The 12,826-nt window shown below is 49.7% G+C and overlaps 1 protein-coding gene across 1 annotated transcript in view; it reads right to left on the bottom strand.

Annotated features, from left to right (window-relative positions):
- The window catches only part of SNX30 (sorting nexin family member 30), a 406,405-nt gene that overhangs the window by 197,490 nt on the left and 196,089 nt on the right, over positions 1 to 12,826 (bottom strand). Inside the window, exon 4 of the mRNA XM_063914721.1 lies at positions 12,555 to 12,713. Coding sequence (XP_063770791.1) covers positions 12,555 to 12,713 — 159 coding nt within the window. The remainder of the gene's footprint in view (positions 1 to 12,554; positions 12,714 to 12,826) is intronic.

The raw sequence follows: 12,826 nt of genomic DNA, 5'->3' as shown, positions 1-12,826 counted from the left end.
CTATGTTAGCAAACTATTATCCCTGTCTTAGAGTATTAATATTATCTGACTGGGAATCAGACCACGCTGCAGCAGCACTATTTATGCTGAGGCAATTGCAGGTCTCAGTATATAACCTGAGTGTGTATATACAGACTTCAGGACAGCCTCCTGCTTTTTATCAGCAGGCTCCTTCAAGGTGGCCGTATCCTAAGACGGCAGTGCCACCTTTTTTGACAAACGTGTGAGCGCCTTATCCACCCTAAGGGATATCTCCCAACGTGACCTATCCTCTGGCGGGAAAGGGTACGCCATCAGTAACTTTTTAGAAATTACCAGTTTCTTATCGGGGGAACCCACGCTACTTTACACACTTCATTCATTCATCTGATGGGGGAACAAAACACTGGCTGCTTTTTCTCCCCAAAAATAAAACCCCTTTTATGTGGTACTTGGGTTCATGTCAGAAATGCGTAACACATTTTTCATTGCCGAGATCATGTAACGGATGTTCCTAGTGGATTGTGTATATGTCTCAACCTCGTCGACACTGGAGTCAGACTCCGTGTCGACATCTGTGTCTGACATCTGAGGTAACGGGTGCTGTTTTGAGCCCCTGATGGCCTTTGAGACGCCTGGGCAGGCGCGGGCTGAGAAGCCGGCTGTCCCACAGCTGTTTTACGTCATCCAGCCTTCTATGTAAGGAGTTGACATTGTCGGTTAACACCTTCCACCTATCCATCCACTCTGGTGTCGGCCCCACAGGGGGCGACATCCCATTTATCGGCCTCTGCTCCACCTCCACGTAACCTTCCTCATCCCACATGTCGACACAGCCGTACCGACACAGCACACACACAGGGAATGCTCTGACGACACAGCCGTACCGACACACAGCACACACACAGGGAATGCTCTGACTGAGGACAGGACCCCACAAAGTCCTTTGGGGAGACAGAGAGAGAGTATGCCAGCACACACCAGAGCGCTATATAATGCAGGGATTAACACTATAACTGAGTGATTTTTCCCCCAATAGCTGCTTGTATAACCAATATTGCGCCTAAATTTAGTGCCCCCCCTCTCTTTTTAACCCTTTGAGCCTGAAAACTACAGGGGAGAGCCTGGGGAGCCGTCTTCCAGCTGCACTGTGAAGAGAAAATGGCGCCAGTGTGCTGAGGGAGATAGCTCCGCCCCTTTTTCGCGGACTTTTCTCCCGCTTTTTTATGGATTCTGGCAGGGGTATTTATTACATATATAGCCTCTGGGGCTATATATTGTGATGATTTTGCCAGACAAGGTGTTTATATTGCTGCTCAGGGCGCCCTACCACCCAGTGCCCTGCACCCATCAGTGACCGGAGTGTGAGGAGCAATGGCGCACAGCTGCAGTGCTGTGCGCTACCTTGGTGAAGACTGAAGTCTTCTGCCGCCGATTTTCCGGATCACTTCTTGCTTCTGGCTCTGTAAAGGGGCCGGCGGCGCGGCTCCGGGACCGAACATCAATGGCCGGTTCCATGCGGTCGATCCCTCTGGAGCTAATGGTGCCCAGTAGCCTAAGAAGCCCAAGCTACCACCAGTTAGGTAGGTTCGCTTCTTCTCCCCTTAGTCCCTCGCTGCAGTGAGTCTGTTGCCAGCAGATCTCACTGTAAAATAAAAAACCTAAAATATATTTTCTTTCTAGGAGCTCAGGAGAGCCCCTAGTGTGCATCCAGCTGAGCCCGGCACAAGAATCTAACTGAGGTCTGGAGGAGGGTCTTAGTGGGAGGAGCCAGTGCACACCAGGTAGTCCTAAAGCTTTCTTTAGCTGTGCCCAGTCTCCTGCGGAGCCGCTAATCTCCATGGTCCTTACGGAGTCCCAGCATCCACTTAGGACGTCAGAGAAAACAGGTTTTTAGCATCCCTATAGTACTAATCTCATTTTGATCTTCATTTAAACTGAAATATCTATAAAACCTACAGAGATGGAAAACGTCCTACTTTTATTGCATATTTGTGATGATGGCTATAATAATTCTATACTTAAATTTCTTGAACTTCCTTCAAAAAACTGTATAAACTACAACAATATGCTATATATAATAAGAATTTACTTACCGATAATTCTATTTCTCATAGTCCGTAGTGGATGCTGGGGACTCCGAAAGGACCATGGGGAATAGCGGCTCCGCAGGAGACTGGGCACAAAAGTAAAAAGCTTTAGGACTACCTGGTGTGCACTAGCTCCTCCCCCTATGACCCTCCTCCAAGCCTCAGTTAGGATACTGTGCCCGGACGAGCGTACACAATAAGGAAGGATTTTGAATCCCGGGTAAGACTCATACCAGCCACACCAATCACACCGTACAACTTGTGATCTGAACCCAGTTAACAGCATGATAACAGAAGGAGCCTCTGAAAAGATGGCTCACAACAACAATAACCCGATTTTTGTAACAATAACTATGTACAAGTAATGCAGACAATCCGCACTTGGGATGGGCGCCCAGCATCCACTACGGACTATGAGAAATAGAATTATCGGTAAGTAAATTCTTATTTTCTCTAACGTCCTAGTGGATGCTGGGGACTCCGAAAGGACCATGGGGATTATACCAAAGCTCCCAAACGGGCGGGAGAGTGCGGATGACTCTGCAGCACCGAATGAGAGAACTCCAGGTCCTCCTCAGCCAGGGTATCAAATTTGAAGAATTTAGCAAACGTGTTTGCCCCTGACCAAGTAGCTGCTCGGCAAAGTTGTAAAGCCGAGACCCCTCGGGCAGCCGCCCAAGATGAGCCCACTTTCCGTGTGGAATGGGCTTTTACAGATTTTGGCTGTGGCAGGCCTGCCACAGAATGTGCAAGCTGAATTGTACTACAAATCCAACGAGCAATCGTCTGCTTAGAAGCAGGAGCACCCAGCTTGTTGGGTGCATACAGGATAAACAGCGAATCAGATTTTCTGACTCCAGCCGTCCTGGAAACATATATTTTCAGGGCCCTGACTACGTCCAGCAACTTGGAATCCTCCAAGTCCCTAGTAGCCGCAGGCACCACAATAGGCTGGTTTAAGTGAAAAGCTGAAACCACCTTAGGGAGAAATTGAGGACGAGTCCTCAATTCTGCCCTGTCCGTATGAAAAATTAGGTAAGGGCTTTTATAGGATAAAGCCGCCAATTCTGAGACACGCCTGGCTGAAGCCAGGGCTAACAGCATTACCACTTTCCATGTGAGATATTTTAAGTCCACAGTGGTGAGTGGTTCAAACCAATGTGATTTTAGGAATCCCAAAACTACATTGAGATCCCAAGGTGCCACTGGAGGCACAAAAGGAGGCTGTATATGCAGTACTCCCTTGACAAACGTCTGAACTTCAGGAACAGAAGCCAGTTCTTTTTGGAAGAATATTGACAGGGCCGAAATTTGAACCTTAATGGACCCCAATTTGAGGCCCATAGACCGTCCTGTTTGCAGGAAATGCAGGAAACGACCCAGTTGAAATTCCTCTGTAGGGGCCTTCCTGGCCTCGCACCACGCAACATATTTACGCCAAATACGGTGATAATGTTGTACAGTTACATCCTTCCTGGCTTTGATCAGGGTAGGGATGACTTCATCCGGAATGCCTTTTTCCTTCAGGATCCGGCGTTCAACCGCCATGCCGTCAAACGCAGCCGCGGTAAGTCTTGGAACAGACATGGTCCCTGCTGGAGCAGGTCCTTTCTTAGAGGTAGAGGCCACGGGTCTTCCGTGAGCATCTCTTGAATTTCCGGGTACCAAGTCCTTCTTGGCCAATCCGGAGCCACGAGTATAGTCTTTACTCCTCTCCTTCTTATGATTCTCAGTACTTTTGGTATGAGAGGAAGAGGAGGGAACACATACACTGACTGGTACACCCACGGTGTTACCAGAGCGTCCACAGCTATTGCCTGAGGGTCCCTTGACCTGGCGCAATATCTGTCCAGTTTTTTGTTGAGGCGGGACGCCCTCATGTCCACCTTTGGTTTTTCCCAACGGTTCACAATCATGTGGAAGACTTCTGGGTGAAGTCCCCACTCCCCCGGGTGAAGATCGTGTCTGCTGAGGAAGTCTGCTTCCCAGTTGTCCACTCCCGGAATGAACACTGCTGACAGTGCTATCACATGATTCTCCGCCCAGCGAAGAATCCTTGCCACTTCCATCATTGCCCTCCTGCTTCTTGTGCCGCCCTGTCTGTTTACGTGGGCGACTGCCGTGATGTTGTCCGACTGGATCAACACCGGCTGACCTTGAAGCAGAGGTCTTGCCTGACTTAGGGCATTGTAAATGGCCCTTAGTTCCAGGATATTTATGTGAAGTGACGTTTCCATGCTTGACCACAAGCCCTGGAAATTTCTTCCCTGTGTGACTGCTCCCCAGCCTCTCAGGCTGGCATCCGTGGTCACCAGGACCCAATCCTGAATGCCGAATCTGCGGCCCTCTAGGAGATGAGCACTCTGTAACCACCACAGGAGAGACACCCTTGTCCTTGGAGACAGGGTTATCCGCTGATGCATTTGAAGATGCGATCCGGACCATTTGTCCAGCAGATCCCACTGAAAAGTTCTTGCGTGGAATCTGCCGAATGGAATCGCTTCGTAAGAAGCCACCATCTTTCCCAGGACCCTTGTGCATTGATGTACTGACACTTGGCCTGGTCTTAGGAGGTTCCTGACTAGGTCGGATAACTCCTTGGCCTTCTCCTCCGGGAGAAACACCTTTTTCTGTACTGTGTCCAGAATCATCCCTAGGAACAGCAGACGTGTCGTCGGAATCAGCTGCGATTTTGGAATATTTAGAATCCATCCGTGCTGTCGTAGTACTACTTGAGATAGTGCTACTCCGACCTCTAACTGTTTTCTGGACCTTGCCCTTATCAGGAGATCGTCCAAGTAAGGGATAATTAAGACGCCTTTTCTTCGAAGAAGAATCATCATTTCGGCCATTACCTTGGTAAAGACCCGGGGTGCCGTGGACAATCCAAACGGCAGCGTCTGAAACTGATAGTGACAGTTCTGTACCACAAACCTGAGGTACCCTTGGTGAGAAGGGCAAATTGGGACATGGAGGTAAGCATCCTTGATGTCCAGAGACACCATATAGTCCCCTTCTTCCAGGTTAGCTATCACTGCTCTGAGTGACTCCATCTTGAACTTGAACCTTTTTATGTAAGTGTTCAAGGATTTCAGATTTAAAATGGGTCTCACCGAGCCGTCCGGCTTCGGTACCACAAACAGCGTGGAATAATACCCCTTTCCCTGTTGTAGGGAGGGGTACCTTGATTATCACCTGCTAGGAATACAGCTTGTGAATGGCTTCCAATACCGCCTCCCTGTCGGGGGTAGACGTTGGTAAAGCAGACTTCAGGAACCGGCGAGGGGGAGACGTCTCGAATTCCAATTTGTACCCCTGAGATACTACCTGCAGGATCCAGGGGTCCACTTGCGAGTGAGCCCAGTGCGCGCTGAAATTCTTGAGACAGGCCCCCACCGTGCCTGAGTCCGCTTGTAAGGCCCCAGCGTCATGCTGAGGACTTGGCAGAAGCGGGGGAGGGCTTCTGTTCGTGGGAAGAGGCTGTCTGCTGCAGTCTTTTTCCCCTTCCTCTGCCCCGGGGCAGATATGAGTGGCCTTTTGCCCGCTTGCCCTTATGGGGACGAAAGGACTGAGCCTGAAAAGACGGTATCTTTTTCTGCTGCGAGGTGACTTGGGGTAAAAAGGTGGATTTTCCAGCCGTTGCCACCAGGTCCGATAGACCGACCCCAAATAACTCCTCCCCTTTATACGGCAATACTTCCATATGCCGTTTGGAATCCACATCCCCTGACCACTGTCGCGTCCATAATCCTCTTCTGGCAGAAATGGACATCGCACTTACTCTTGATGCCAGAGTGCAAATATCCCTCTGTGCATCTCGCATATATAGAAATGCATCTTTTAAATGCTCTATAGTCAAGAATATATTGTCCCTGTCCAGGGTATCAATATTTTCAGTCAGGGAATCCGACCAAGCCACCCCAGCACTGCACATCCAGGCTGAGGCGATTGCTGGTCGCAGTATAATACCAGTATGTGTGTATATACTTTTAAGGATATTTTCCAGCTTCCTATCAGCTGGTTCCTTGAGGGCGGCCGTATCAGGGGACGGTAACGCCACTTGTTTTGATAAGCGTGTGAGCGCCTTATCTACGCTAGGGGGTGTTTCCCAACGCGCCCTAACCTCTGGCGGGAAAGGGTATAATGCCAATAACTTTTTAGAAATTAGCAGTTTTTTATCGGGGGAAACCCACGCTTGCCAGCAGGTCTCACTGAAAATAAAAAAACCTATTTAAACTTTTACTCTAAGCAGCTCAGGAGAGCCACCTAGATTGCACCCTTCTCGTTCGGGCACAAAATCTTAACTGAGGCTTGGAGGAGGGTCATAGGGGGAGGAGCCAGTGCACACCAGGTAGTCCTAAAGCTTTTTACTTTTGTGCCCAGTCTCCTGCGGAGCCGCTATTCCCCATGGTCCTTTCGGAGTCCCCAGCATCCACTAGGACGTTAGAGAAAATAAGATTTTACTCACCGGTAAATCTATTTCTCGTAGTCCGTAGTGGATGCTGGGGACTCCGTAAGGACCATGGGGAATAGACGGGCTCCGCAGGATACTGGGCACTCTAAGAAAGAATTAGTACTACTGGTGTGCACTGGCTCCTCCCTCTATGCCCCTCCTCCAGACCTCAGTTAAGGAAACTGTGCCCGGAAGAGCTGACATTACAAGGAAAGGATTTTGGAATCCAGGGTAAGACTCATACCAGCCACACCAATCCCACCGTATAACTCGTGATAACATACCCAGTTAACAGTATGAACAACAACAGAGTATCAAACAATGGACGCCAACATAACATAACCCTTTATTAAGCAATAACTATATACACGTATTGCAGAAAGTCCGCACTTGGGACGGGCGCCCAGCATCCACTACGGACTACGAGAAATAGATTTACCGGTGAGTAAAATCTTATTTTCTCAAACGTCCTAGTGGATGCTGGGGACTCCGTAAGGACCATGGGGATTATACCAAAGCTCCCAAACGGGCGGGAGAGTGCGGATGACTCTGCAGCACCGAATGGGCAAACACAAGGTCCTCCTCAGCCAGGGTATCAAACTTGTAGAACTTAGCAGTGTTTGAACCTGACCAAGTAGCCGCTCGGCAAAGCTGTAATGCCGAGACCCCTCGGGCAGCCGCCCAAGAAGAGCCCACTTTGCTTGTGGAATGGGCTTTTACTGATTTTGGATGCGGCAATCCAGCCGCAGAATGAGCCTGCTGAATCGTGTTACAGATCCAGCGAGCAATAGTTTGCTTTGGAGCAGGAGCACCCAGCTTGTTGGATGCATACAGGTTAAACAGCGAGTCAGTTTTCCTGACTCCAGCCGTCCTGGCTACATAAATCTTCAAAGCCCTGACTACATCAAGCAACTTGGAATCCTCCAAGTCACGAGTAGCCGCAGGCACCACAATATTTTGGTTCAAATGAAAAGATGACACCACCTTCGGCAGAAATTGCGGACGAGTCCGTGATTCTGCCCTGTCCATATGGAAAACCAGAGAGGGGCTTTTATGTGACAAAGCCGTCAATTCTGACACACGCCTAGCCGAAGCTAAGGCCAATAGCATGACCACTTTCCACGTGAGATACTTTAACTCCACGGTCTTAAGTGGCTCAAACCAGTGAGATTTCAGGAAACTCAACACCACGTTAAAGATCCAAAGGTGCCACTGGTGGCACAAAAGGGGGCTGAATATGCAGCACTCCCTTTACAAACGTCTGAACCTCAGGAAGAGACGCCAGTTCCTTTTGAAAGAAAATGGATAGGGCCGAAATCTGGACCTTTATGGACCCTAATTTTAAGCCCATAGTCACCCCCGACTGTAGGAAGTGAAGGAAACGGCCCAGCTGGAATTCCTCTGTAGGGGCCTTCCTGGCCTCACACCAAGCAACATATTTTCGCCATATACGGTGATAATGTTTTGCTGTCACGTCCTTCCTAGCCTTTATCAGAGTAGGAATAACTTCATCCGGAATGCCTTTTTCCGCTAGGATCCGGCGTTCAACCGCCATGCCGTCAAACGCAGCCGCGGTAAGTCTTGGAACAGACAGGGCCCCTGTTGCAACAGATCCTGTCTGAGAGGCAGAGGCCATGGGTCCTCTGTGAGCATCTCTTGCAGTTCTGGGTACCAAGTCCTTCTTGGCCAATCCGGGACAATGAGTATTGTTCGCACTTCTCTTTTTCTTACGATTCACAGCACCTTGGGTATGAGAGGAAGAGGAGGAAACACATAGACCGACTGGAACACCCACGGTGTTACTAGTGCGTCCACAGCTATCGCCTGAGGGTCTCTTGACCTGGCGCAATACCTTTGTAGCTTTTTGTTGAGGCGGGATGCCATCATGTCCACCTGTGGCAGTTCCCATCGATTTGTAATCTGTGTGAAGACTTCTTGATGAAGTCCCCACTCTCCCGGGTGGAGGTCGTGCCTGCTGAGGAAGTCTGCTTCCCAGTTGTCCACTCCCACAATGAACACTGCTGACAGTGCTTGCACGCGATTCTCCGCCCAACGAAGAATCCTGGTGGCTTCCGCCATCGCCACCCTGCTTCTTGTGCCGCCCTGGCGGTTTACATGAGCCACTGCGGTGATGTTGTCTGACTGAATCAGCACCGGTTGGCTGCGAAGCAGAGGCTCCGCTTGACTCAGGGTGTTGTATATGGCCCTTAGTTCCAGGATATTGATGTGCAGACAAGCCTCTTGACTTGACCACAGCCCTTGGAAGTTTCTTCCCTGAGTGACTGCCCCCCATCCTCGGAGGCTTGCATCCGTGGTCACCAGGACCCAGTCCTGTATGCCGAACCTGCGGCCCTCGAGAAGGTGAGCACTCTGCAGCCACCACAGAAGAGACACCCTGGCCCTGGGGGATAGGGTGATTACCGATGCATCTGCAGATGCGATCCGGACCACTAGTCCAACAGATCCCACTGAAAGGTCCTCGCATGGAACCTGCCGAAGGGAATGGCTTCGTATGACGCCACCATCTTTCCCAGGACTCGCGTGCAGTGATGCACCGACACCTGTTTTGGTTTTAAGAGGTCTCTGACCAGAGTCACGAGCTCCCGAGCCTTCTCCGCCGGGAGAAACACCTTCTTCTGGTCCGTGTCCAGAAACATGCCCAGGAAGGGCAGACGAGTCGTAGGGATCAGCTGCGACTTTGGAATATTCAAAATCCAGCCGTGCTGTTGCAACACTTCCTGAGAGTGTGCTACGCTGATCAGCAACTGCTCTCTGGACCTCGCCTTTATGAGGAGATCGTCCAAGTATGGGATAACTGTGACACCTTGCTTTCGAAGGAGCACCATCATTTCCGCCATTACCTTGGTAAATATTCTCGGTGCCGTGGAGAGACCAAACGGCAACGTCTGGAATTGGTAATGACAGTCCTGTACCACAAATCTGAGGTACTCCTGATGAGGTGGATAAATGGGGACATGCAGGTAAGCATCCTTTATGTCCAGAGACACCATAAAATCCCCCTTGCCATGACCGCTCTGAGCGATTCCATCTTGAACTTGAACCTTTTCAGGTAAATGTTCAGGGATTTTAAATTCAATATGGGTCTGACCGAACCGTCCGGTTTCGGAACCACAAACATTGTGGAATAGTAACCCCTTCCCTGTTGAGTGAGGGGAACCTGTACCACCACCTGCTGGAGATATAATTTGTGAATTGTCGCTAACACTACTTCCCTTTCTATGGGGGAAGCAGGCAGGGCTGATTTTAGGTAACGGTGAGGGGGCATCGCTTCGAATTCCAGCTTGTATCCCTGAGACACAATCTGTATAGCCCAGGGATCCACCTGTGAGCGAACCCACTGGTGGCTGAATTTTCGGAGACGCGCCCCCACCGCTCCCGGCTCCACTTGTGGAGCCCCTGCGTCATGCGGTGGATTTAGTGGAAGCCGGGGAGGACTTCTGTTCCTGGGAACTAGCTGTATGGTTCAGCGTCTTTCCTCTACCCCTGCCTCTGGCAAGAAAGGATGCACCTCTGACTTTCTTGCCTTTTTGTGATCGAAAGGACTGCATTTGGTAATACGGTGCTTTCTTAGGCTGTGAGGGAATATATGGCAAAAAATTTGACTTCCCAGCTGTAGCTGTGGAAACTAGGTCCGAGAGACCGTCCCCAAACAATTCCTCACCCTTATAGGGTTAAACATCCATGTGTTTTTTAGAGTCGGCATCACCTGTCCATTGCCGAGTCCACAGGACCCTTCTGGCAGAAATCGACATCGCATTTATTCTAGAGCCCAGTAAGCAAATGTCCCTCTGGGCATCCCTCATATATAGGACAGCGTCTTTTATATGCCCCAGGGTCAGTAGAATAGTATCCTTGTCCAAGGTATCCAGTTCCTCAGACAGAGTATCTGTCCATGCTGCTACAGCACTACACATCCAGGCCGACGCAATTGCCGGCCGCAGTATGGTACCTGAATGTGTATAAACAGACTTCAGGATACCTTCCTGCTTCCTATCCGCAGGATCCTTTAGGGAGGCCGTATCCTGTGACTGCAAAACCGCTACAGATTGTTGTAAAGCCTGCTTTACATTCTCATTATGTGATATCCTAGGGATATCATTCCCCTTATAGAATCCACCCATGGGGGTTCGGACTCAGAAGGCTGAGAAGGTACACTGCAGTCCTGAGTACATGGAATAAACTCATCAGGAGAAGATACACACTCTGCAGTACAAGATGCATAGTCCTTAGACATGTTAATGTGAGATATACAGCCACACACACACACAGGAAAAATGTCAGACACAGTTTTCCCCAGAGAACCTTCAGAGAGTCTAAGGAGCCAGCCACACAGCGCCCCAGTAGGCTGTTAATATATACTAAACTGCCGGCGTTGACTGAGTAACCTTAATAGGATAAACAGTTCCAATAATACACTCCCACCTGTCTATAACACCATAGTACAGCAGAGGATAGCTGGAGTTATGCAGAGGGCAGCGCTCCCTGTCAGCGTTCTGTTGATGTGATCTGCAGGGAGAAAATAGCGCTGGTGATTGCTGGATCCGCTCTGAGAAGAAGCCCCACCCCTTGTAATGGCGCGTCTTCCCACACTTATTGTATTATACTGGCCTGAGGTAATTTGCAGCTAACAGTTGGATAAGTCCCTGGTAGCCTTCTGTGACCAGTGTAGGGCGATTGCGCTGGCTCAGGACGCCACTCACAACGCCGTACACAGGGTGCAGCTGAGCCCTCCGGAGCGCAGCCCGTCAGAGCTGCGCTCCCACCCTTGTGCCGCAAGTCCTGCCAGCGACCCGCTTTCCGGGCCGCCGGCGTTATACTCACCACTGTTAGGGAGTGGCAGCCGTGCTGCACAAGTGAGTAGTCGCCTCGTGGGCTTGCAATCAGCACCCTCAGGAGCTCAGCGTCCTGTCAGCGGAGATAGAGAACCATTGACTTCTAGAGTTGGTTCCTACTCTCCCCCCCCCCCCCCCCCCCCTTAATTCCCACGAAGCAGGGAGGCTGTTGCCAGCAGCCTGCCTGTACCTAACACTCTTAGAAAAACAATAAAACCAGAAAAACTCCTAGGAGCTCCCCTAGCTGTGACCGGCTCCTCCGGGCACATTTTCTAAACTGAGCCTGGTAGGAGGGGCATAGAGGGAGGAGCCAACTCGCACTATTTAACTCTTAAAGTGCCCATGGCTCCCAAGGGACCCGTCTATACCCCATGGTACTAAATGGAACCCCAGCATCCTCTAGAATGTAAGAGAATTTGTCGGGTTTTTTTTAATGAGTTAATTAGGTGAAGATTTTTCCCCCCAAACATCGGAACATCACAACCATCGGAAACATTGGGACCACAGCGGCTTTCATTTTGAAAGCCGGAACAGCCTCTAGTTACACGGGGGGCTTAATTCACACTTCCCCATCAGTTGTTATTGTCTGCAACTGTTGGGTGGGGGGGGGGGTCATGCCGTGCTGACTGATCAGCAGTGATCGGCAGCACGGCAACACAGAGGAGGGTGTAGGGAGGCAGAGGGACCTTCCCGTCCCTCTAACAGCAGCAGCGGAGGTAAGTTTCCCTTCCCTGCTGCTAACACTGTTTATCTGACTGGTCACGCCCTGTGCGACCAGGTCAGATAAAGCACAAGTCAAGTCGGTAAATAGTTGTGAGATAAAATTTGAGGATTTCAGATCAGGTGTTTTGTTTTTTTTAAATAACCCTTTCACACCTACATCAAGCATGCCCTGCTAGGTAAAGTCATGTCAGATACATGCAACTTGTGACCGCACGCCCCAACTGCAGTTGCTTCTAAACTCCTGATCTCTATGCACAAATGGAGTAAAACTAGATAAATACACAATGTGTGCAAATGTGCAATGCACTATCTGTACACTACACAAAAAAACACTTACAAAGCATTGTAGACCTGAGAGTTGCACATACTGTGATTTGAAAGCAGGTTCATTTAAGAACAAGCAATATGCTGAACAGCCAGGCTATATAATGTATTTTTATTACTTAGAATACTAACCTTGGCAGTAAGAAAGACTTTGAAGTGCTCATTGAAGGAGAGAACTGGATGATCTGCAATCCTCTTCAGAAACTTGTCCAAAGCCCTTCTCCTGGTCTCTACAAACTCTTCTGAGAAACGATCAACTACACCCTTCACTACAAATTTCTCAGGGAGAGGCTGAAATGAAAACAGACAAGCACATTTGTGTGCAACAATAAACATACATATATCCCATAGTAGCAAAAGCTACCACCATCTTTTGTGGTCTAGATTTAAGTCAAGTAACCCCA

The sequence above is a fragment of the Pseudophryne corroboree genome, chromosome 1 (genome assembly GCF_028390025.1).
Source record: "Pseudophryne corroboree isolate aPseCor3 chromosome 1, aPseCor3.hap2, whole genome shotgun sequence".
Classification (NCBI taxonomy): Eukaryota; Metazoa; Chordata; class Amphibia; order Anura; family Myobatrachidae; genus Pseudophryne; species Pseudophryne corroboree.
The sequence above is the reverse complement of the archived record's forward strand: the minus strand, read 5'-3'. Positions and strand labels throughout refer to the sequence as shown.